At 37.6% G+C, this 22,902-nt stretch overlaps 1 protein-coding gene across 1 annotated transcript in view; it reads right to left on the bottom strand.

Annotated features, from left to right (window-relative positions):
• The window catches only part of MAP3K19 (mitogen-activated protein kinase kinase kinase 19), a 42,526-nt gene extending 24,841 nt beyond the window's left edge, over positions 1–17,685 (bottom strand). Inside the window, exons 1-5 of the mRNA XM_036422108.2 lie at positions 17,503–17,685; positions 12,646–12,834; positions 10,479–10,633; positions 8,516–8,631; positions 6,107–6,219 (exon numbers count right to left, since the gene is read on the bottom strand). Coding sequence (XP_036278001.2) covers positions 6,107–6,219; positions 8,516–8,631; positions 10,479–10,633; positions 12,646–12,834; positions 17,503–17,685 — 756 coding nt within the window. The remainder of the gene's footprint in view (positions 1–6,106; positions 6,220–8,515; positions 8,632–10,478; positions 10,634–12,645; positions 12,835–17,502) is intronic.
• Between the last annotated feature and the right edge of the window lie 5,217 nt (positions 17,686–22,902).

Raw genomic sequence — 22,902 nt, 5'->3', positions numbered from 1 at the left:
CACATCCCAGACACAAATGGATTTCATGAACCATTGACAACAATGCAAGAGGCCGCACAGGCTACACATAGGACATTCTCATCCACAAACAGCAGAATGCTAAACCCACAGGAGAGAAAAAGGCATAGAAATCATCCATAATTAAATTTGGAAAGAAGATTCTTCTTAGATGAAAAAGATTGAGAGAGTCTGTAAAGAGCCTAAGGAGTGAGCCTACAAGCAAGGCAGCTGCTTCTGTTTGTCAATTATAAAGACCTCGGCAGACAGCCGAAAGGAAAAGAGAGCTTTCACTCAAAGAAAAGAAGGGAAGGATGACTTTCGGTTTTGCAATTGAAGCCCTAGCGAAAGCGCTAGGGAAGAAAAGGCAAGTTCAACAGTGAAAGAGTCGGTTTCTCAGAAATGAGTTCAGAGTTACTTTAATCATAATAAGAAAAAATATAGAAAGAAAGTTCAATAAACATTTTAAAGTTTCACACAAAAAAGGTAATAGCATGAAGGGATTTTTTTGCCTTTTCAAAAAGAAAATTGCTTAAATATACCATAAAAAAGTAAAAGTAGCCCAACCAGCATGGCTCAGTTGGCTGAGTGTCAGCCTAGGAACCAAAGGACATGATTCAATTCCCCGTCAGGGCAAATGCCCAGGTTGCAGGCTGGATCCCCTGCAGGGGGCGTGCAGGAGGCAGCTAATCAAAGATTCTCTTCATTGATGTTTCTCTCTCTCTCTCCCTCTCCTTTCCTCTTTGGAATCAATAAAAATATTTTTAACTAAAAGTAAATCTGTTTTGTTTATCAATTTCTAATCTATGACATTTTCAAGATTGGTCTCTAGGTATTTTATATTAGTTCTGATCAAATAATTGAATTGGTACCCCTCCCCAAGAACTGACCTTTAGGCCACTTCACAAGGGGTATTCCACTTGCTTAGACCACATTCCACTTGCTAAGGCCATTATCTCTCCCTTCAGGAGTTTCCCAGAGTCCAAATCTGCACAGAGAATTCTCCTCCCAGAAAAGCCCGCCCAGAGTCCTTTAGAAACCTCTGACTCCCCATCTTTGGGGACTGGTGCCATTTGGGGGCTCAGCCCATCTTGGTATGCAGATGACCTAATAGATTTATAACCCCTTACCACTTTGACCTCGAGCGTTCCTCCTTGGGTGACCCTAACATTTTATTTCAATTACGTACTACTGTATTTCCCTGAAAATAAGATATCCTCTGAAAATAAGACCTACTTACAGGTTTCCTTCTGAGTGAAATATAAGACATCCCCTGAAAATAAGGCCCCCTCCTTAGGCTAAACATGAGAGATTTGGTCCACTGATTCTGAAAGAAATGGAGTCACAAGAAATTCACCAGGAAATTCAGGAATTAGATTGTTATGATGATGTTCCAGAAGATGATGACATGATTGTCATTGAATAAATGAGTAAATTCTTGATACTGTAGGATTCACAGTTTGTCTGGTTTGTGTTGACAACTACCGTACTATCGTAATAAATTTCCTTTATTTTCATTGAACAATAAGTGTGTACTGTATTCTTCTTCATGGAAAAATAAGACATCCCCTGAAAATAAGACTTAGTGCATCTTTGGGAACAAAAATTAATATAAGACACTGTCTTATTTTTGGGGAAACAGGGTATATTATGTTAGTAACCAAAACCAATGCAACCTTCAATTCTGTGACAAAATCCCCCACACAGCAGGTTTTCTCAGCCTCAGTGCTATTGACGTTTGTGGCTGGTTAGCTCCCTGCTGTGGGACCTGCCCTGTACATAGTAGATATTTAGTAACATCCATGGCCTCTGCCCATTAGATGCCAGTAGCACCTCCACCCCAGGTGTGACATCAAAAATGTCTCCAAACATTGCCCAGTACCCCCTGGGGGACAAACCACTCCCTCTCGAGAACCACTGTACTGAAGGAACTTTAAAAAGAAATACTCTAACCTGTTTAGAAAAGTTATAAATGAACAAAGGTTAGATATTCATGTGATATTAAAAGTTTTCATTCTACTTCATCCCATCCCATGTCACAGAGGAATCCTTATTTAACCATTTCTATATTTTAATTTTTAATCATTGCAAACAAATTAATCTCATCCTTTTAATTTTCATCAAGTTTTACATTCTATTCTAAGAAAACTGCTTTTATAAACCTTTAACCATCACCCTATTCCACCCTCCCTTCCAGCCCACCTAGTTAGCAGTCTGTTTGCTAAGTCATACAAATTCCTGTGCATTTACTTACATAACAACATCTGCATACACATGGTATTGTTGTGGTTTTTTAAAAATATTTTTTTCTTCATTTCAGAGAGAGGAAGGGAGAGGGAGAGAGAGATAGAAATATCAATGATGAGAGAAAATCATCAATTGGCTGCCTCCTGCACACATCCCACTGGGGATCCAGCCCAAAACCCAGGCATATGGCCCCGACTGGAATCAAACCCAGGACCCTTCAATCCACAGGCCGACGCTCTGTCCATTGAGCAAAACTGGACAGGGATTGGGGTTTTCTTTTTGATGCAAATAGTATCACACTCTGTATATAAATTTAACCAAGGCATAATTTTCTGTTATATGGATATACATAGTGGGTTTTTCTTCGTTCATTTTAATTTGTATCAAGCTTGACATGGTTTTTTTTTAAGGTTGACATTATTAAAAAGCCAGATAATGGTAAGAGACTTAGAACAAAAAGGTCATCAGTTTGCTTACTCACCCTTCCCAGCCCTTTTCTTTGGATATTTTCTTCCATATTTCTAGCAAACATTTACTTTGCTATCTCTTGAGAAACCAAAATGAGACATTATCTACTGACTTATTGTTATCAGAGTTGACAATAAAAAATATGCATAATAAAATGGAGTAAATACATATCTACCAGCAATTACTTAAAATGCAAATGGATTAATTGCTCCAATCAAAAGACATATGATGGCTGAATAAATTACAAAACAATCTCCAATTATATATGCTTTTTACAGAGACTCACTTCAGGTCAAAAGACACACAGAGACTGAAAGTAAAGGGGTGGGAAAAGATATTTTATGAAAAAGAAGTAGCTAGGGTAGCAATACTTATACCAGACAAAAGAGACTTGAAAACAAAGGCTATAACAAAGAACCCAGCAATTACACTTCTGGGTATTTATTCAAAGAAACCCAAAACACTAAATAAAAAAGACATATGAATCTCCATGTTTACTGCAGCATTATTTACAAAAACCAAGATATAGAAGCAACCTAAGTGTCAATCAACAGATGAATGGCTAATGAAGTGATACATATGTACAATGAAATATGATTCAGCCATAGAAAGAAATAAAATCCTGCCATCTGCAGCAGCATGGATGGACCTAAAGTGTATGTGCTCAGTAAAATATCTACGTCAAACAGAGAAAGACAAATACCACCTGATTTCACTTACATTGGAATCTAAAAAAACAAATAACAAACAAGCAGACCTGAAACAGAACATTTTGATGGTTGTGGGGGATGGGTAAAAAGAGGAGATTTAGATGTACAAATTGCCAGTTATAAAATGTCACAGGGGCCCTAACTGGTTTGGCTCAGTGGATAAAGAGTCAGCCTGCAGACTGAAAAGTCCTAGGTTCGATTCTGGTCAAGGGCATGTACCTCGGTTGAGGGCACATCCCCAGTGGGAGGTGTGCAGGAGGCAGCTAATCAGTGTTTCTAACTCTCTATCTCTCTTCCTTCCTCTCTGTAAAAAAAATCAATAAAATATTTTTTTAAAAAGTCACAGGGATGTAAAGTACAACATAGTCAGTAATATTGTAATTGTGTGTGATATCAGATGAGTGTGAGATTTATCAGGGTGATCACTTCATAAGTTATAATAATGTCTAATCACTGGGTTGTTCACCTGAAACAAATACAATATTGTACATCAACTCTACTTGAAAAATAAAATTTTTAAATGGCAAAAAAGTGCCCTGGCTGGTGGCGCAGTTGGTTGGAGAATTGGCTCATACACCAAAAGGCTGCGAGTTCAACTCCCAGTCAGGTACAAACCTACATTTCAGGTTCCATCCTGCTCAGAGGTGCAATTGATTGATGTTCTCTTTCATGTCAGTGTTTCTCTCTCTCCCTCTTTCCCTTCCTCACGCTCTACAAATCAATAAAAACAGATCCACAGGTGAGGATAAAAAAAAAAAAAAAAGGATGGAAGAAGTAAGCCAAGTTTTTCAACTAGCAGAAAAATATCTGTGAATCATATATCTAGAATATGTAAAGAATTATTTAAACCCCAAAATAAGAAAATGAACAATCCAATTAGAAAATGGACAAAAGACTTAGATGAGTCATGCTGATGGCAAAGAAACACATGAAAAAATGTCCAGCATTGGTCATTAGGGAAATACAAATTAAAACTACAATGAGATACCACCACACAGTTATGATAAAAAATACTGACAGTACCAAATGTTGATAAAGTTGTAAAGAAACTGGATCCCTGATTTATTGCTGGTGGGAAGATAAAATAGGAGAGTCACTCTGGGAAATTGTTTGTCTGTTTTTTAAAGTTAAACATATATGATCTAATAATTGGACTCCTGGGCATGTATCCCAGAGAAATGAAAACATATGTGTGTACAAAAATCTGTACACAAATGTTCATCATAGCTTTATTTGTAATAGGCCCAAACTGGAAACAACCCAAATGTCTTTCAATGGGTGAATGGCTAACTGGGGGACATCTGTATCACAGAATATTACTTAGTCATCCAAAGAAACTATTGACACACACAGCTTGGATCTATCAGCATATATGCATCAAGCTAAATAGAAAAATCCAATCTCAAAAGTGTAAATATATGATAATTCCATTTATATGACATTTCTGAAATTAAAAAAATATATAGATATGGAGAACAGATCAGTGGTTGCCAGGAGTTACAGAAGAGGTGTGTGTGTGTGTGTGTGTGTGTGTGTGTGTGTGTGTGTGTTTGGTTATAAAGAGGGTAGTAGAGGGAATTACTTGTGACAAAACAGTTTTATATTTTGATTATGGTGAATAAATGTCATAGAACACTGCACACAGACATACACAAACAGAAAAAAAGAGAAAGGCATGCATGCAAAGACTAGTGAAATCCAAGTAAGGTCTGTAGTCTAGTTTATTGCATTGTGTCAATGTCATTTTCCTAGTTTTGACAATGCACTAAAGTTAGAACAATAGTTCTCACTGGGGGAAGTTGGTGAAGGACACAAAAGACCACTATGTACTACAAGTTCTTGTGAATCTATAATTATTTCAAAATAAAAGGTTAATTTTTTTTTCTGTTTTCATTTTCTTTGTTGTTTGGGGATGATTTTTGAAAAGAGAAAGGGACTGAAACGTGTTTACTCCACCAACTCCAAAACTCATTATTATTTTTAAATAGTATAGTCCATACCTCATTAACTTTTAAAAATAAACAATTTCGTAGACATATTTTTTCTGATCAATAAAATACTGAGTAGTAATATTTTTAACTCTTTGTGTTATGTTAATTTTTATAAAAACTCAAAAGGTACGAATAAGGATACTGTGTAAAGTACACCTACACCTTCCCCATAGACAACCACTGTTACCAATTTGTTTTAAATTCTTGGGTACCATTCCACAGTTTCCTATGGATCACCATGTGAGCTACTTGTATTGTTACTATGGTAATAGGAACCTTTGGTGGAGTCCTTCATCACAGGCAGCGGGTGACAGCTAGAGACAAGAGGAGGCATTGCCTTTGTGGTACCCTGTGATGAATGTGACACGATCAGATTCACGATCTTCTCCTCTTCCACGTTAACATCCATAAAGACAAGCCACACTTCATGATTTAGTGTGGATGTCACAATATTTTGTGGTATTAGGTGCACACATATACACACTCAATGTATGAGACTAAGAGTTCACTAGCTAATTACTGCTCTGAGATTAAACTCCAAGAATACTGTCTCATTTACTGTGCTTTAAATTTCTCTATGACTACATTAAAATATAATTGTAGTAATTGCTATGAGATAGTCAAGCAACACAAATGAAGCAGGAGATGAAGTATCCATTCTTCACTGGCTGTTTCTTTAGGAGAGCATCTTACCTCACGGCTGCTGACACTTTGCAAGAGAACATTTTGGTTTTGGGTAACTGTCATATCGGTTGGAGAAGACTCTGTATCGTGACAAATGTCAAGCAATGATTCAGCATGTCTGTCTGCCAAAAGAAACATAATGTGTTTTGATAAGACTCATCTCAATTTCACAGGAAGATTTAGAACTTGGTTCTAACATCAGTTCCATTTTGTCAAAGATTTTTCTAGGATAGTAATCTGGGATCCTGACAAAGTTTCAGGGAATAATTTTCACAGGAAAACATGAATCCACAGAATAAATGAAGTTTTGTTTGTTGTTGTTTTTTTAAAATTAGGCAAAGTTGCCAAGTGAAACCGCTAACAATGGGCTGGAAATTATATTTGCTTAATAGTTGTCAAAGAGAAAAACATTTAGCTACTGTGAGCACACGTCCCATCTAGCACTGAAGCCATGTTAAATTGACAAGGTTCAGACACCCATCAGTGAACTCCCCGTTAGCTCCTGAGGGGCACTGTTCTTATATTCATCCTTCTCCTGCCAGCATGCCTTCTCTAAATAAGCATGGGCTCTTGGATGACAACGTCTTCCTCTTCCAATGGCTTTTTCATTTATTTATCTTGTAACTGAAACAAGACTGAACACGTGATCTATACTCAGACCCTCTATTTCTTCATCATATTTTCCTTCTTTACTCTTTGCAATCGACCTTCTGACTCTATCCTGTCATTGAAAGTTCCCACTTCCTACCATATCTGCTTTGTAAGCTCCTTTCTAATTTGATATTGTTTCTATTTATTCCTCTTGCAACTCTCTCCCAATTCTCCTATGAGCACACCACTCTCTAACGGTGGGGGCACCTCCTCACCTCAGTACCCCACAATTTCTCCCCATCAGCAGTCCTTCAATGATCTTGTCCACTCACAGGTCCTTATGATCTCTGTTGTGTAGAGAACTCCAGGACTGATATATCAATCCACCCTTTCCCAGAAGCCCCATCCTACAGAAAAATGCTACTTGAAAGTGCCCAGGTTCCATCAGTACAATTTTTTTTAGAACACTTTACCTTCAGTATCCTCACAAAACCAGTGTTCTTCTAGTTTGTTGATTGTATTCCCATCTCCCCACATCCCAGGACTGGACCTTCAAAAGCATGTTTGACTCAACTCTTACTCAACTTTTTTTCTTTGTGTCTTCACTATCAACTTTACATCACAAAGTTCTGTGAATTCTTCTTTCATAATATCTACTAAATGCACCACATTAACAGACCACTATATCACCTTGCCCAAAGACTCTTTTCCTAGTACTTTTTACCTTATACTTTCTTTTTTAAAAATATATTTTATTGAATTTTTTTTTTTTTGAGAGGAAGGGAGAGGGATAGAGAGTTAGAAACATCAATGAGTTGCCTCCTGCACACCCCCTACTGGGGATGTGCTCACAACCATGGTACATGCCCTTGACCGGAATTGAACCTGAGACCCTTCAGTCCACAGGCCAATGCTCTATCCACTGAGCCAAACCAGTCAGAGTCACTACATACTTTATTAATAGAGTTCTCTGCCATGAGTCTATTTCTTTGAATCCATTCTACACAATAAAGAACAGGTTAATTTTCCTAAAATATGGCTTTCATCATTCTCTGGTTCAAAATTCTTTAATAATTCTATTTTATTGGGGGGGAGGGGGAGATATCATTAGCTTTACATTTAATGGGTCCTCAATGGACACACTTTCTTTATGGATCTGATGTTATGTGTTCATTTTCCCTGACATGAACTTCTAGTCTGGACTCCTGCTTGGTCCTGAGATAACCCTTACAGCATGGTGCCTCTGCTCCACAAAATCAAATCCCATCATTTTTCAAGGACCGGACTGAGTCTCACCTCTTCCACAAGACCCTCTTAGGTATACCCTTGTTTTGGGTATACCAGAAGCTTCAAACAAAAAGTCAATTAAACAATAAAGTCAAGCAGGTTACACAAAATCATGTATTGCTCAGTAGCATTTCCCCTCCTCCCCCCCATTATACCTTTTGCTGTGGCTGTCACCATGTCTTTGCTCAAGACTATCTTTCCCCATCTATATCTAACCTCTTTTTTTTTTTTCTACCATATCTCAACCAGCATCCAAGAACCACCATAAGTCCTTTCCCCTTTCAAGTTCCCAATAAGTTCTTTCTCTTTGACTTATGTGATATGTCCCTGACCATATAGAGCACTTTCAAAAGTTTGGACCATATCTTAGACTTTTTGGATCCCTCAGAGAACCTAGCCATGGGCTTTCAGTCACTGCTCAATAAATAGTTGTCAGGTAGATTTCTTAAAATGGATCCATCAAATGCATGTAGAAAAAGAAAGATTTCTAGTAGGACCCTTATATTTGGGGAAATTTGAAAGTGGACTAGGAATATTTACCTGGTTTGGGCATAGAATTCATTAGCATGTCGAATAACTGCTGTTTCTTAAAACTCTTTATTTGTGACACATAATGTATTGCTGATTTTCCACTAAAATCACAGAGCTTAGGATCTCTAGGAGAAATAGAATCAACATAAAAGGTTATTAGTTAAATCTGTTAAAAAAAGAAAAAAGAAAATGAATATGGAATGAAAAATATTGACATCAAATAAATGAAGGCAATCTTACATAGTTTTGGGGTAAAATAATTACTTCAAAATGTATAAGATAGTGACAATTTTTTTATAAAACATAATATTTGCAGAAAAATTTTGAACATAAACTTTCATAATTTTTTAGTGATGCATAAATTCAGTAAATATAAAAACGTATTGATAAACCATTGTTTTATCATTCCAAATAGTTGACTTGATTCCTTTTCTTTTCAATGTTTTAGTTAACTGGTTACCTTCTTGATATCTCTTTTTTTCAAATACTAACACCTAATCCTTTTATCATTCAAAATAGTAGAATGACATAATGTCTCTTTAAAATTAAGCTGATATGCTCTTGGTTGAGTGGAATGATCTTGTCCTAAAATCACTTTCTGTGTGGTCATTTCATTTTTCTTTCTTTGCTCTATGGTTTTTAAGCCCAACTGACTGATCTTAGGGCTTCTTGCAACAGCACTAATATCCTCTCTGTGCTGTACTGAATCCTAACATCAGCTCAGAGAGATCCAGAGCGTAAATGATGAGAACCCTATCAACAGGTCATAGTGACGGAAACAATGATAAAACTTCATTAGTCATGTTCTGGGACAAGGAGAGAATTGATCATGGTCTCCAATCTAATACCTTTGAATTTGAATCTTTTGTTTTGGGTACTGTTTTATGATCCACAACAGTATTCTGTTATGGCCTTTTCTCCACCAAGGTTATGATTCAAAAGAAATAGCATAAGATCAAGGGTCAGGCAACTGTTACTACCTGGATAAATGGCAAGCACTAACTTTTAGGGACCTCAGTTTGTTCATCTGTCTTCAGAGTGTTTCTCCTTTGATCTCCTGTATTCTGGGCCCTCTTCAATAGAGAACTATTGAACACCCTCTCTGGGGTGGTATCTAGTAACCTCTATTTTTAACAATCTCCTCAGATGTTTCTCAACACTAAATTCTGAGGTAGCGTCAAACTTCCATCTTCAACCTCTAATACTAATATTTTAGAAATAGCTCACATTCTAAAGTATACTTTTCTTTTTGAAGACCCCTTTTCCTTTATTTTTTCCATAACACAATCCATATGAAAAAGCTTGGGCCATCTGTTCTTATTTGATGACAAGCTATCTAGGTAACAAACAGCATTAGGAAACCAATTCTAACATGAGAGACTTTGTTAACCTCTGACTTATTTTCTTTGCCCCCTTCTAAAAGAACATGTTGGCATGTAGTAATTTCTGGGTAACTGGAAATCACTACTATAAATTGCTTTAGACAATGGACAATGCTTTCCAAAATAATTAGTAACATCTTGAGGGTAGGGAGCTACATACTACAGAATTATTTGACACTTCCACTAACTACCAAAAGAGTAAGTATTTTAAACCATGTTTAACAAATAGCAAAGTATAATGCAATCAGCTGTCCAAATTGCATGTTGTATTTTTCCTTTCCAACTCTAATCCCAATTGGTGCCAAAAAAAATCTTGCTATTTTGATTAGATAAATTAATTATTCTAACTAGCTGTGGGTGTTCAAAAAAATGTGTCTTATGCTTTAAAAGCTTTCTTATAAAAACATCAAAATGCAACACCTCAGGATGCCCTAATGACCTGGTAGTTGGGTATCCTGAAGGTAGATAAAAAAAGAATATTTAATAAACAAAACAAAGGACCAATGTAATAAAAATAACAGATAGCAACATCTAGCATCTGTGCATCACTTTGCAACTATCAAGTCCCTTTTGTGTCCCCTCCTACTCACGCGCGGTGCCTGAGGAGCTCAGCCAGAACCTCCGCAGGTCTGTAGACGGCTGACATCTCAAGACTCTCAAACAGGTCCACGTCTCTCACAGCCAGCATCAGAGGGGTCAGGCCATGCTGGTTTGGGAAATTTACATCCAGGAACTCTTCAGATGCCTTTAAAAACGTGAAGCGTTATTTACGTTATGCTTTTCTGAATGTCTATTTATTCTAATCTTTGCATTTTCATTGCTTGGCCAAATTCTTATTTTGACTTCAATACCTTCTTTCTCAATAAGTATATTGGGAGGGAGCCGATGAATTGAAAGAACACAGGCCTGAGAGGCAGACAGACATGGGGGGTGAATTTTAGCTTTCTATTATAAGTTGGTTAACCTCCCTGATAGAGATATATCAAGGACACTCTGTTAAAAAGTGATTAAATTACCCTGATAAAATAAGGGATGCCACCAGTTACACAATGAATAATTTTCATCCAGGACATAATTATACCAAAAAAAAAAAAAAAAAAATGGGGGGTGATATTTTTCTAAAATTCAAATTTAACTGACTGTCCTCTATTTTTTTTTTTTTTTTTTTTTGCAAAACCTGGCAACCCTCCTCACTGGCCTTCACAGTCCTCAGCTATAACGCAGGAATAATAGCGTGTTCCCTGCAGGGTTGTTTTGGTGATCGGAGAGCAGAGTGTCAGACACATGCTCAATAAATGTTTGTGGAATGATGACTGAGTTACAATAGTAAGGCCACCAATTTAACTGTACTTATATAATCAAATGAGATATATAGAAGTTAATTGTTGTTTTAAATTAATTAAAATTTTAATTTGAATAACTCAAAACTGAAAAGCTACTGGAAAGCCAAATTATCAAAATTGTCTATTTCATAGACCAAAGTAACTCCTTAATTTTCACCTCCATTTCACTTTATGCCGTATGAACATAGTATCTCTACCTCAGTTTCTCTAGGGACAAACTAGAGATAATGCTATTACCTCAGAGTGGTGTTCTGGGAATTAATTAGTTAACTTTTTTTTCCTTCGGTCTCTGAAAAGAAAGCACCTCTTCTATCGATGTTTATTATTAGCTAGGACCAACATGAACATTTCGAACCTTACAACAGCACATTAATTTTGTAGTCTTACAACACACATTAATTCAGAATCTGTAGGATTAGGCTCTGGGGTCCAGTTATAGACATTAGTTTCTTAAAACTCGGCTGCCAATCTTTAGGGGTGAAAAACATGATCAAGTAAACAGACATTGGATTACAATTATGTGTATGTTGCAAATACCAATACAATAAAATCTACTGTCTTTCAAACAAAATTCTAAGCCAGAATTCATGACATATGGCGATTTTAGATGATCATTTAATACAACAAAAAATGTAGAGTCCTTTGGATTTTGTTGTATGTTTTCTTGAACTCTGGGTGACAATAATATTGTTCACTTTTCCTTTATCTATTTGTGTCTCTACCATAAGGGAATAGAAGAAACTGGTTTCCTAGCAGCCATTGATTTTCTTTCAGTGAGAAGGTCATGTGATCTGACAGCATCTCTGAGGGTAAATGCCAAGAGTAAGCAGTGGCCACCAATAATTAGTGTCCTTGGTTATGCATATGGTTTTGCAATCTTTATTGGGAAAGAATATCAATGGTTAGAAAAACTAAACAAGAAGATCAATACCCTAAGATGAAAACACTTAAAAAATGTATTCGCTTAACTCCTTTAGTCACAGCTAAATATTATGCAAAGCACCGGCTCTCTGGTTCCCTTTTCAAGGTAAAGCTAATAACTGCAACTAGTCCAGAGAGATCTAAACAGCAGCTGCATAAATGGCACCGATGTCTAGGGAATACCTCTGAGCAAGCTGACAGTGGCTCTCCACGGGCACCCTGGGAGGGCATCATTTCCCCGGGTGCTGCCGACTTCTAGCTTCCAGCTATAGGAAGGAACAAAAGCTGCTGCTTTGTTCTTTTATTGTCTTGTTTTTCCACCCCAGTGTCCTGTTTGATTCTGTTTCTTTCTCATATTTCCTGCCTGAAATGTCTTGGAACATTTTCTTTTGAAAAGAAGTTATTTTTCTTTAAAAGAAGTCATATGTAGTCTGTGCCCTTCTTACCACCCACCCCCCACCCAAAGGTAGAAGTTAACCTAGATTTGACTGACCAACAATTGCTGAAGTTGTTCAAGATCACCTTGCCATGAACTTCGCAGAAGTTGCATTTGGGGAGCCTGGATTCCAATGGTGGCCAAGAGCTGTCTTTGGATGTCACAATTAGCCACATGGACTGCAGTTCGATTGTCATAATTGCAAAGGGTGATATCTGCTCCCCTTTCCAGAAGAAACTCAACAACCTGCAATACCACAACAATCTTATTTCACATTTTTGAGTACCAATGGTGTTTTCAGGGCTGAGTGGGAAACTTACTTAGATATACATGGCTTCGATTCATGATATAGGAAAGGAGATTAAAAGGGGTGTAAGAATAAAGAATTGACTTGGAAGCAGGTGATTGCTATTTGCATTTTTTTAAAAAATCTCCATGATGTGGGTGGTGTGAGGATACTATAGTTTTTTTAAACTGGTGGTCTGTGAGTATTTCATGTTAAATTCACATAACACATTCAACTCCTATTAGTATCATCTGTAGTTTAGAACAGCGTTGCCTGGTGTGCCGTAGGTGCAGACAAGACAAGACAAGAATTTTATAATTTTTCACTATTTTGTTTACTTAATATTTCATAATAAAGTAATTATAAAATACTTTCTTTGTGTTTATTTGATTCCTATTCAAGAGAATTACTTTATATATAGTCAATATAGGCACAGAGTTAAATTTTTTAACATTTTCTAATGGTGGTGTGCCTCGTGATTTTTTTCATGAAACAAGTGTGCCTTTGCCCAAAAAAGGTTGAAAAACACTGGTTTAGAATATCAAACCCAAAAACTCAGGATTATAGATTATTGAATGTTACAAGTATTTCTAGGGAAAGAATGAACTCTGTTTAAAATGATGGAGGCTTAATTTATTCAACAAATATGGTCTGAGTGATTAGTGCATGTGTAAAGAGCTGTTCTTGGTGCTGAGACCCCAACAATGAACAAAACAGATGATCAGCCTTTAAGGCATTTACAATATAGTGAGGAACAGAGACAGATAAAAAGGCAATTGCGACACAGTGTGATATATGCAATGATAGGATAAATACAGAAAGCTGAGTGGGCTCATAGAAGAAACTATTCAGCTGTCTTAGAAGGGCTGGGAAGACTTTCTGGAGAAAGTGATGTCTAAGTTGAGAACTGTGGAATCAGACTCAGTTAACTAGGCAAAGACTGCTGGGAAAGATTGTTTCAAGCAAAGGATATAGTATGAACAAAGTATTGTGAATGCTATGGACAGAATTCTCTCTTAAAAATCCATATGTTGAAGCCCTAACAAGCAATGTGATTGTATTTGGAGAGAGGAACTCTAATAATTAAGGTTAAATAAGATTATAAGAATAAGACCCTGATCTGATAGATTAATGTCCTTGTAAGAAGAGACATTATCTCTCTCTCTTTGCTTGTCTCTCCCTCCTGCTCCCTCTCTCTCCTTCTCTCTGTGTCTCCTTCTGCCAAGCCAAGAAGAGAGTTCCCATCAGACACTGAATCAGCCAGAACCTTGATCTTTGACTTCCCAACTTTCAGAACTATGAGGAAATACATATCTGTTGTTTGAGTCCCCAAGCCTATGGTATGTTTGTTATGGGAGCCCAAACTAACTCAGTGGACAAGAAGACAAAGAACATTCAAAGCTCTGGAAGGAGGAATGTATGGCTGGATCTCAAGAATGGGGAAGCAGGAGTAGGAGATATGATGAAGTCATCAGTAGCTAAATTGAAAGGCCTTACCAACCCCTTTTTGGCAATTAATGTTAAAATCTTCAGGGAAGTGAGGAGCCAGTAGAAATTTTGAGCAGAGAAATAACATGATCAGATAAGTAATTTTTAAAATCACTCTGGCTGCTGAAATGGATTGATGTAGGGAAGAGTGGAAGTTGGGAGACCAAAGAGATCATGGAGATATGATGGTGAGGAACAAGGGAAATGGCAGAGGCATTAACCACCTTTGTTTTAGACTTCGTTTTTAAAGATAGTTGTAGAGTGAGCAACTTTGGAAGACAGACAGTGTCTCCCTCTGGAGCACTGGGAAGACTTACTTATCGGCTAATATAAAAGATTCAGGTTTCCCAAGTTCAGCGTTCCTCTCTTATAATCCAATCCTCTGTATGTATATGTATCACCTCTCTATGTTGCTCTATGGAAATTGGGGCTCAGGGAACTGAAGCAAATGCTAGCTATTACAATCTATAACAATAAAAACATATCGATAATATGCAATTAGACAGGATGTCCTTCTGAATGTCCTTCTGGACAAAGCCACAGTGGTAGGGACTGAGGCAGAGGCAGCCGCTTCGGTGGAGGAGGCCAAGAGGGTGGGGGCTGAGCCCTTTGCACGAACTTTGTGCATCAGGCATGGTTGAGGCTAGCCTCAGTGTGGCCTCATTCTGCTGCTTAGGGACCTATGTAGTAGCTTTCCTTAGATGTTGTATGAGACAACTTGCTGGATTTGGGCCCAGTCTCTGTTGGTAGATTAGTATACCAGACTTTCTTTTCAAGCTTATTCATGTAGTGTTTGTACAGTGAATAACCTTGGCTAGAGATAGTATCTCCTTCTGGAGCAAAGAGAAGGTTTGCTGAATGTCCATTATAAAAGATATGGCTTCCATAAATTTAGGGTTCCTCTCCTGCAATACAATTCACTGTTTGAGCAGAGGTCACAGATTGGTTCCCTTCCAATCATCCTGTGGGAATTGGGTAACTGACATAAAACTGATAATACTCTGGCAAATGCTATTGTTTCTGACCATGTGTGTGTTTTTTTTATGCCAAGAACCCAATAAATTGCATCAGGCTAATCTGAAGAGGCCTGAAAGAGGAATGAAAGTGGTCGGAGAAGGATGTGAGCTCAGTGAAGGTGTTTGTTAATTTATGTGTCATCAGAAGGGAGATATCTCAGTATATTAAATGCTAATGGGAAAGAGCATCACTGTTTGCAACAATCGAAATATAGAAACTGCCCACCTGTCCATCAAAGTGAGATAGACAAGTTGTGCATAAATGGAATACTAAATAGCAATAAAAATGAAAAACCACAGCTACATGTGTTGAAGTGGGTGAATCTCAAAAAACATAATAATGAACAGAAGTAAGTTATAGAGACACATGCTGTGCAGGTTTGTTCTTATAAAATTCAAAAACAGGAAAAGTAAACAGCGAATTATTTAGGATTATGTGCAAAAGTAACAAAACTAAGGAAATGATTAACCCAAAATTCAAGATAATGATTATAAAGAATGGGGAATGCAATTCAGGAGGAGCAGATAAAAGGCTTTTGACGCATGGCTATGTTCTGATTTTTGACTTGGCTGGTGGGTATATGGACACTGGTCTCATTTTTCTTTAAGTTGTTCACACATATTATATATATATATATATATATATATATATATATATATATATACACACACACACACACTTTAATTGATTCAGAGAGGAAAGAAGAGGGAGAGAGAGATAGAAACAACCATGATGAGAGAAAATCATGGTGATCGGCTGCCTCCTGCAAGTCCCCCATTGGGGATGGAGCCCACAACCCGAGCATGTACCCTCGACCAGAATTGAACCTGGGACCTTTCAGCTTGCAGGCCAATGTTCTATCCACTGAGCCAAACCAGCTAGGGCCACATGCTTCTTTTTAAAAAGCATACATAACATTTAAGAATTTGTTTAAAAGGTATTAATGGAAAAGAATCAAAAGAGGGGGAAAAGCTAAGAATTAATCAAGAGAGAGGCTAACTGAAGTGCCCAGCAGGGTTAAGGATTTGCATTTAGATTCCCAAGAACTTGTAGAGGTGCCATCCTGTGCAGTTGAGTGAAATTTGTCTTTTTCGCTGTAGTTTTCCCATGCTAAGCCCTTTTCTATTCCCCTTATAGCTCCCTTCTTGCTGACAATCTCCAATTTCAAGTGCTCATATTGTTCTCACTGTCACCAGCATTTTTTAAGCCTTATATGAGGATAATTTTTTATTAATTTTGAGAGAGAGAAGAAACATCAATTGGTTGCCTCTCAATCAGGGATCGAACACAAAACCTAGGTATGTGCCCTAGCTGGGATTGAACCCTCAACTTTTTGGTGTATGGGATAACGCTTTAACCAACTAAGCCACCCTGCCAGAGATCACCTGCATTCTTTTTTTAAAATTTAAATTCTTTATTGTTTAAAGTATTATATAAGTGTCCTTTTCCCCCCATTGACCTCTTCACCCCACTCCCCAGCCACCCCACCTCCCAGTACATACCCTCACCCTCAACTGCATTCTTAAAAAGAGTCTTATAAGTTCCCACACACAATGGTATAAATGATCAATAAGACCCAAATGGATTATTTAATCATTAGTTTATCCATTTAATAAGCACCTAGATGGGTGAGACACTCGATGGATATAAAACTAGAATAAAAAGGACAATCTTGTGTCCTTGTCCATCTTACTGTTATTTATTTACTCCTTTCTCCCTACTTTCCAGATTATATGCATTTGTTAGAATAGAGTACACTTTTCTAGGTCTGATGAAGCTGAGAGTAGGGAGTGGAAAGGAGGAAAAAACTTAGGCCCCATTATGTGGTCCCACTGGACCGTAAGCTCTTCAAAGGTGACATCTGCATTTGATTCAACTTGGTATCCAACATGAAGTCTAGTATTCTGTTGACTGAGTAGGGGAAGAAATTAAGATGGTAACTGTCTAGATTATGTAGGTTCCCTCAGTTCTCCTTCCAGTTGCCCCTCACTCTTTCTCCCCACATCCATCCCCCACCTCCTGCTTTCTGCCTTCAGACATTCTTTCATGGAGTTGGGTGATAATGCTCTTCCCAAACATCTCCTCTTGGAATCCTTAGTTAGAAGAGTATCACCACACATTACCTCTGTTAGATTTTCTTCTGCTGCAGTAATGAGAGGTGTATTCCCAGTCTTTGGATGCTGAAAATCAAGGTTTCCAAGAATGGAATGGACTTTAGTAATATGGTCACAGATGTGTTCCACATCACCTCTTGAAACTATTTCCAGCAAATCATGAATCAATTTATTTTTATTCATCTTGTTCATTCCATATAATTGCCTTTAAGAAAAAATAAACAACTTAATTACATGAGAGATAACAAAGCAGTGGGTAATTCAAATGTAACGAAGTCTATCTGTAAGTCTCATTTCTTTCTTTTATGTATAAAATACTATAACAGTTTTTAAAGACAATTTTTAAAAAGGAGAAAACCCCATATCCCACCAATTTTGGTTCTTTGCACACATACGGGGTGGAGTAAAAGTAAGTTTACAGTGTAAGTATGTGAAACAGTTTATTCTTGCATTTTTATTTATTAATTATTGAATTATTTTCCACATGAACAACTGTAAACCTACTTTTGCCCCACCATGTATTTTAAGTTGGAAACAGTAATAATTTTACTACCACTTTTCAAGATCTGCTGTGGTGCAGGATAAGAAAGGATGATCAACATAAGAATGGAAAGAGCACAAGTTTTAGACCCAAACTCAAATCCCTCATCCACAGATTATCAACTGTGTAACCTTGAGCATGTCACTCAGCTTCTCTGAACTTTATCCCCTCAACATGAAAATGGAAATGATATACCCCTTTTCAAATGGTTGGTAAGGATCTGAGATACTATCTACAAAGTATTGGTTTGTTCTATTGGTGCAAGTTCTTGTAGGGTTTCATTTCCTTTAGCATTGTTTTTAAAATCCCTAAATTATTTTCTTTTTGAAAGTCCAATCTTCCCAATAATATTGTAAACTCCTCAATAGCAGGGACATTCTATGCCTCCTGCTGTTGTAACCTCCATAATGCAACTCAGGATGAGTCATTGATGAGCCTGGTGGCACCACCATTCTAGATTATTCAAGGAAGTCCTAATTTCAAATATCCCGGCTCAGTATTCAAAATCATTGAAATATTTTTTAAATTGCATTTTTTTAAATCACCAAACCACCTACTATCCTATGGAGCCTCTTCTGTTGGAAAAGCATAAACTCCTTTGTCAGACTCTATGTTCCAATTCCAGCTCTGGCACCATAGTCACCATGTTATTTCATTGAATGGGCAATTTATTTGCAGTGAGCTGGCATTTGGTTGAAAGCAGAAAAGCAAAAGGCTCATTTCATACTACAACTTTGTGGGGGAAAAGCTAAAAAAAAAAAAGAAAAGATCTACAATTGGTCTTTTAATCTTCTCAATACATAAATGCCTTCAGAATTCATGGGCTAAAGTACATAAAACCTTTTTTTTCTCAAAGAGAATAAGTACTTCACCCCAGAGTTAGTATTGTTTGATAAATTCATCCATTCATTTAAGAGGATGCTATTATCTTTCAGCATAGACCTGTCACATAGAACATAATATAAAATAGTTAAGACAAAATACAAGAAAGTACATAATTATCAAAGCAAACAATAGATATTGAATCTTACAGATGTCAGAGAAATGTGATGGCCATGTGGGCTGGAGCACTCCATGATAAGAAAGGTATCAGTAATATTTGGAGACTCAGAGTGGAAGAGAAAGGGCAGTTTTGGCAGGGGGAAAAGCATGAACATAGGGCAATACTCAGGGTCAATGAGGAGAGAGTGGAGCTGGTGGGAGTTTACACTCTGAATAGGTTGGGAAGGCCAGGGGAAGTTCTGAGTATTGCCTTTTAGGAACACTGGTACTTGAGGAAGATTATTATCACAGATAATTGAAACAAAAAAATTGAAAATTAAGCCTAAGAGGATCTGTGACACATTGGCCATAGATAATGAAAGATGGGGCCAAGAGGATGGGGTTGGGCAGCTCAGGGATGTGATGCAGGAGGAAGCAGGCATTTTCTTTTTCGGAATGAGGTCAGCAACAGAGTAGTAGTGTGTGGGTTCTCAACTTCCTGTAGAAAAGACTTCCCAACACAAGTCCAGAAGGGGACTGTGAAACAAAGAAGCAATTAGGGTAGAAGAAGCAATGGGTGAGAGCCTGGGCGGGACTCTGCTTTGGCTACCTAGAAATGTGATAGGAAATGATTGAGCCAAGCTGGGGCTGCTGTGAGCTCACTGGGAAGTCAGAGAAAAAAGGAGTCTTGGAGACAGGATCAGTGGGTGAGCCGTGGTCGAGCTGCCACTGTCCTCTGCTCCTCTGGTTGTTCCTCCTCCTCGTGGGTACCTTTAGAATTTAGGAAGAAATTAAAGTTCATGCCCAAACCGGCCGGTTAGCTCAGTTGGTTAGAGCGTGGTGCTAATAAAGTTCATGCCCAGGAAGGGGCATGGGCGAACTCAAGGGCAAGGCCTGGCTGATATCCTTTGTTCTGGGGGTTTTATCTCTCTGAAGGTGAGAATTTTAGGGGAGATTTCAGCAGAATATTCATGAGCTTCCCAGGTGCAATTTTTAATATGCTGACTCATTATTTGGCCTGTTTTATTGTTTTTCTTTATCTTGACTGTGTTTGGATCTGGTTTCGTGTGTGTTTTTTGTTGTTATGTGTTCCTCAGACATCTTCTGTGCTTGCATTAGCTGGCACAAATGGCATTATTAGGATCTCTGTTCTCTATTTCCCTGACCAGCATGGTTTAAGTTATGTATTTTCTGGTTAGGGAGTGTCCTTGGTTAGGGGAGATAGGTCTTTCAATTCACCAGGTGGCTATAAAAAGTTCTAATTGTTTGGCCTTGTTTAATTTTTTTGTCTCAGTTTCTCCATTCCCTTGCCCAGATATTTTCCTAACTTCTCACTATCCTGTCTCTCCAGTGCCTTGTTTTTCTCATCTGTAAATATAGATACTAATACTAATGTTCTAATGGTGTTGTTTGGAATTAGACAGGATATGTATAAAGCCTTTAGAATAGTGAATGGCACATAGTAAACAGGTAATCAACGTTGGATATTATTGCTGTTATTATTATTATAGTATTGTTGTTATTATCATGTAACATCATTTTGAGCAAAAGTAGGAAAAGACTTGAGGAATTGATTCTCTATTTCAATTTATTCTCCATTAGAAATTTGGGGGAACACTAGTATTTAGTGCAGGAAACTTAAAAGGAATAAGCAGTAATGATAAATGCCAATTAGAAAATGACATGAATTGCCGAAACCGGTTTGACTCAGTGGATAGAACATAGGCCTGCGGGCTGAAAGGTCCCAGGTTCGATTCCAGTCAAGGGAATGTCCCTTGGTTGCGGGCAGATCCCCAGTAGGGGGTGTGCAAGAAGCAGCTGATCGATGTCTCTCTCTCACCGATGTTTCTAACTCTCTCTCTCTCTTTCTCTCTTTAAAATATATTAAAAATAAAAAAAGAAAAGAAAATGACATGAATTGCAGGAAAGATTATGGATTGGATTCTAATCACTAACTATTCCCAGAAGTTGTCTAATGACAGAAATCACCCAAATGCTTAAGAGGGAAAGGCAGGGGGAGGGGTTATAGATAGGATGGGGGATGGAAGGTGCATCCTGGTGACAATAAAAAGGTCAGTGGTGGCCCAGGGTGGGGGAGGGGTGTTGAATAGTTAGAGCACAGAGGATTCCAAGGCAGTGAAACTACTCTGTGTGATACAAAATGATGTGTACATGTTCTACATTTGTCCAGACCCTTAGAACGTGTAACATCAAGAGTGAACTCTGCCGAAACAGGTTTGGCTCAGTGGATAGAGCGTCTGCAGACTGAAAGGTCCCAGGTTTGATTCCGGTCAAGGGCATGTACATTGGTTGCAGGCACTTCCTCAGTAGGGGGTGTGCAAGAGGCAGCTGATCGATGTTTCTAACTATCTCTCTATTCCTCTCCCTTCTTCTTTGGAAAAAAAAATCAATAAAATATATATTTTAAAAAATGAGTGAACGTTAATGTAAATTCTGAACTCTGGATAAAATGACATATCAATGTATGTTCATTAATTGTACCAAATGTACAACTCTGGTGCTGGATGTCTATGGTGGGGAGGCTTGTTTGGAGGGTTCAGACAATATATGGGAACTCTCTGTGTTTTCTACTCAATTTTGTTGTGTACCTAAAACTGTTCTAGAAAATAAAGTCTTCTTTAGAAGTCTATTTGTTTTTTTGTTTTTTTAATTAAAACAAAAAGTAGGGAGAGTCCCTTGACAGAGAATCAAATCTGAGACCCTTCAGTGTGCAGGCCGACATTCTAACTACTCAGCAACACTGGCCAGGTCTGGTTGCTTATTTATTAAGTTACCACTGTTCTTAAGCTTTAGCCTGTACTCATGTGGACCTCTGGTTTTCTGATGGCTGTATCATGTCCAACACCACACTATCTTATTATCCCTTTCCTTGGAGATGGACAGCGAAGGGGCCTCCAGCTTCCCACGCCACAAGCCATACTGTGATAAATATCCTTGTTCAGGCCTTGTTTCGCATCATGCCCAAGTTTCTCTGAGGTGAATGGGCTGAGTGTATTTAATTTCACCAAATACTGCTGGCGGGTTCTCCAGAATGGTTATGTCTGACTGCTTTCTCTAAGCTCTTGCCAGGGAAGCAGACATTTGGTTGATTGCTGTCCCTTCATCATCATTATCCTAGTCATTAGCGTTAAATGCACCGTGTACTTTATTAAAAGCTAAACGGAGAGACAATACATTCAAAACCAGGCCACAGAAAGTTTAAACACTAGGATACCTATCTGTCCCACAAATTGCTTCGCAACTTGGATTTGTATACTTATTTTGAAAATGCAACAGTATTTGCAATATCTTTTTAGGAAAAAGAAATATTTTCAGAAATAAAGGATAATCGAAACCTGTTCTTCAATAAAGCTGGAAATCAGATATACAAGTCACAACTGGACAAGAAACACACATTTGTATTACCAGTTTTATTCATAAATTGGAAGTAAGACCCCAAAAGTATTTTTTCAAGGTTATTACCCCTAGCAATGAAAAGACAATGTATGTTATGAGGTTGTGGCTTAATTCTTTAAATTTTTTTTTTTTTTTTTTTACTTCTCAATTACATTTTACATACAATATTAGTTTCAGGTGTACAACATAGTGATTTAGACATTTATATAACTTACAAAGTGATCACTCTGATAAGTCTAGTACCCATCTGACACCATACTAATTACATTATTATTGACCATATTCTCTATGCTGGACTTTATGTGCTTTAATTTTTAATGTAACTTATAAATTAGAGTATTTTACAAGTAATATCTGCCATCTAAGTAAAAAATTAAAATTTCAACCCAACCACAACCCAAAAGTTGTTAAATCCAATCGCTACAATAGTGGGCAATGTGGTCATTACATGGTCATCCATCGCCTCACAC

Source organism: Pipistrellus kuhlii, unplaced genomic scaffold (genome assembly GCF_014108245.1).
Source record: "Pipistrellus kuhlii isolate mPipKuh1 unplaced genomic scaffold, mPipKuh1.p scaffold_m20_p_7, whole genome shotgun sequence".
Lineage (NCBI taxonomy): Eukaryota > Metazoa > Chordata > Mammalia > Chiroptera > Vespertilionidae > Pipistrellus > Pipistrellus kuhlii.
Note: the sequence above shows the minus strand (reverse complement) of the source record. Positions and strands in the feature narration are given on the sequence as shown.